Raw genomic sequence first — 3,838 nt, forward strand, 5'->3', positions numbered from 1 at the left:
AAGCAATTGGTTTTCTTTCATCTGAATGAGAGTCTTGTTTTTGAGTTCAAAAGACAGATTAAAGTATGGAAGGTGTACAAATGATACAAAGAAGGAGAAAAAGAGTAAAGGCAGAATGCTGACTATGGTGACTGAAACCCAGGAGGCTGAATAGCCCGAACACTTTAATTAGTCAAGAGAACAGCAGCAACAACAAAGCGTCGCATTGAATATGCGCCGTGATTGGACCAAACGTAGTCTAATCATCAACCACGTACCTTCCGTTTATGATCACTTTAAGGCGTAAATGAAGAAGCAAAGATTTATTAACTGCTACAAAGATTAGGTATGGAAAGGTGGCGATGGAAGTAGAGTCAATGACTAATCACTGGTTTGACAAAGGGGTAAGAAGGAAGGAATGGCGGATTGACAAAGAGGGATGGCTTTACATCCTCTCGATCATTTTCACTACAAACGTCTTTATCACATCGGCACGCATGGCAGCAGAATGAAGGACCTCCTCATGGGTGCAGGGAACCTCAGTGCTTTCGTCAAGTCCAGCCTTGTCGGTGAGGAGCGATAAGGCGAAGACCTTCATGCCTGCGTGTTTTGCGGCAGTGGTCTCGAACGCAGTACTCATTCCAGCAGCGTCAGCACCGATTAGTCTGGCGAATCGTGACTCTGAAGTGGTTGGGTAAGTGGGTCCCATCTTTGCCAGGTAGACACCCTCACGCAAGATATCCTCAATGTGCATTTCCTTGCCCACCCTCTTGGCCAGTTCACGCAACTCCTTTGTGTAGAGGTTGGTCATATCTGGAAATCGCGTTCCAAATCTAATCAAATACAATGTCACATTCTAGAGGGAATGAACCACCCTACCTGTCATCATTGGGTCCAACCAGAGGATTCAATCCTGTCATTCCGAGCATGTTGATGTGGTCCTTGATGATCATCAAGTCACCTGCATTGTAATTGGGATTCAAGCCACCTGCTGCATTGGTGACAATGAGGGTTTCCACACCGAGCAGTTTCATCACTCTCACGGGAAGAGTGACCTGAGGGAATCAGAGCAATCTGAATTAGTCCTCACCTGACCCAATGTGTAGCCTTCGAAGAGGTGGAATCGACCCTGCATGACAACGACACTTTTGCCATCGAGTTTACCGAATACGAGATTGCCAGCATGTCCCACGACGGTGCTGATGGGGAAGTGGTTGATCTCGGAGTACTTGACGATGACCGGTTCGGAGACAATTTCGGCCAGCTTGCCCAGTCCAGAACCACAGATGATGCCAATTTGTGGTGTCAGTGACACCTTCGACTTGATGTAATCTGCAGCAGCTTTGGCATCTTCGTAGGAGCCCATTGTAGTGCCAATTGGCAGGTTGAAGTTTAATCTCCTTTGGTGATGAACTGATGCCTTTTATATGGGTTCTTGCACCGCACAATAGCCTCTGCCAGCCAATGACAGACAGGGAAATGAAAGTGTCAATTATGTGTACTACAGTGTCAAGTAAACTGTAAACGAAAATTCCCGCAACAGGGGGATGTAAATTTCAAATCATTAAAGGTCATCACTGTTTATTAGAGTTGGCTGATCATTGTCTGACTAGAGCAATTCTCTTTTGGATTTTTCATTGAAGTATTATCCACGAGCTTTCATACATTAATCCTTCGAAGTTTATCAAATAGCTGACTACCTTCGGAACTGCCATTTGTTTAACTATTTATGGGTGGAGGACTCTTCCATTATAGCCATGAACAATTTTTCCCTTTTTAGTTCTTAATAAATAAACGCACTTCTGTGCTATACACCTGATTCACATCCGCTGTTTCATACACTTATGAATTACTATCAATCCATCTATCCACTGTGCGTTCAACCATCCCATAAACGTTATTACTCTTGTCGCCCATTCCGTATCCATCCCGGATCCATCCATCCATCCATCCCGGATCCATCCCGGATCCATCCATCCATCCATACATCCATCCATACATCCATCCATCCCGGATCCATCCATCCCGGATCCATCCATCCATCCACCCTTCCATTTATCCTGTATCCATTCATTCATTCTGAATCCTGCAACAAGTCTCGTTAGCATCGGTCCCTTTCATATCCATTCACTCATTCATTCCAGTTTTCTCCATTTCATTACTTTAACTCGAGCAGGGTATTTTAAGGCTCTTTCTGCCTTGATTGTAGAATGCTGAAAAACGTTACATTTCTATAGTTCGTCTTGACTCTTGAAGAACTTTGTACGATATAATAAAGTTTATTCTTTTGAATACAGACAACATCGGGACTCCAAGCGGTGAGTTCAAGGAATGAGACTTGGCTAAGCAAGGCCTTTGCTGCTGACATCCCATGACCTCATTCTGGCGTCTTTTGATTTGCCTTGACTTCACAGTACATAGATTCTTGCTATCCACTATATATTTATCCACGCAAAGAACTCATCGCGAATGTAAGTCGAGGGACTAGCAAGAGGAAAATTGCTGACAGGAGTAGAACTTCCCATGAAGGCTCAAGACATCTTTGATTCCTCCATCTGTCCGTGATACACATTCAGAAAGAGTGCAAATTTGCCGAAAACAAACAATGGCATAATTTAATTTGTCCGCTGGTTGCGTCACACATTTGTGACAGGGTCAGTTTGACAGTTCGTATGTCTTCCTTAGTTCACTTGAGCTGAGCGTTCCGGGACTATTCTGTACATGCCAGGATATGTAAAGCTCGGGCAGAATATATACATATTTAACAAACAAAAGAGTCCAGTGTTAATGCCATCATCTGGAGGCCAGCCCACCTGGCGAGGGCTTGATGGTCAAAGCACGAAGTGGCCTCTTACCAAAACCAAGCGTTAACCAAACAACCAACGTATTACACATATTTCTTACATGTGTTTGTATTTACGACAGGCACAAATTTCTTATTTACTTTTGCATATGACTGTGCGTGTTTATTTGTTTTGTATTTATATATGCATGTATAATAATGTCCTTTTCCATGTTCAGATGTTTCAGCATTTTTAAATTTATTGTAGTTATATTTATATATTCATTTTATCAATGCACATACATGTGAACGTTTTTAATTGTACTGAAATTTGTCATGTATAAAAGCACATATTTGCATATATATCGTTTGTATTTCACCGAGACTTACTGGGGCAAATTTGCGTTTTTTTCCAACTTGAACTTTCGCCATTTAGTACACCTACCTCAGCGTTCGATCTGCAGTTTGCAAGGTTTTGCCTAGTGAGATTTTACAGTTCGATCAAGCCGCCTTAAGACAGTCCGCTTCCATGCTGGCCCAAAGCGGTAAACTCTCAAAGTGCTCAGTATGCATTAACCTTTAAGCTGATAAATGTTGGCTAATGTTTCTCTTTCATCGTTCTCGTGGCGAGTTTTAATGTTAGGTCACGTCATTATGCTGCTCAAGTATCAAGAACCCCGCGTTTTTACACCAAGTTTGCATAGCAGGCCAGGAATTACTACTGTGCTGCGAGCTGGAAACGGAACCTCCGCACTACAGAATGCCTCTGTCGTACGGACATGAGGCCGTGCTGAAAGCCTTAACTCCATTCAATCAAATGTCCTGCTAATCTCTCTGCTATCGTATCTACGGCAGTCAGAATCTCCTACAGATAAGAGTGGGTGTGGGTGTCCGTCGGTTCTGGTTTGACGCTTTTGTTAACGAGGAACTTTGTCCATCACCGGGCACTGCACCAGGAGGGTTCCACTACCGTGGATCGTCATGTTGATGAACGAGGCAGAAGGTGGATGGACCAAGGCTATGCACAGCGATCATAACGGGGTTCATCGTCTCGGTTGCGTGCCTCCAGAGGGGTGC

At 43.7% G+C, this 3,838-nt stretch overlaps 1 protein-coding gene across 1 annotated transcript; it reads right to left on the minus strand. All coding sequences in view use genetic code 11, as the record gives it.

Moving 5' to 3' along the window:
• Nucleotides 1-424: 424 nt before the first annotated feature.
• On the minus strand, nt 425-1,345 carry EGR_01914 (Purine nucleoside phosphorylase; the record flags this gene model as incomplete). The annotated part of the gene is made up of 3 exons (XM_024491163.1): nt 425-812; nt 859-1,034; nt 1,070-1,345. 3 exons carry the CDS (start codon nt 1,343-1,345, stop codon nt 425-427), a joined length of 840 nt encoding a protein of 279 aa, XP_024354306.1.
• Between the last annotated feature and the right edge of the window lie 2,493 nt (nt 1,346-3,838).

The sequence above is a fragment of the Echinococcus granulosus genome, assembly GCF_000524195.1.
Source record: "Echinococcus granulosus chromosome Unknown EG_S00008, whole genome shotgun sequence".
NCBI lineage: Eukaryota > Metazoa > Platyhelminthes > Cestoda > Cyclophyllidea > Taeniidae > Echinococcus > Echinococcus granulosus.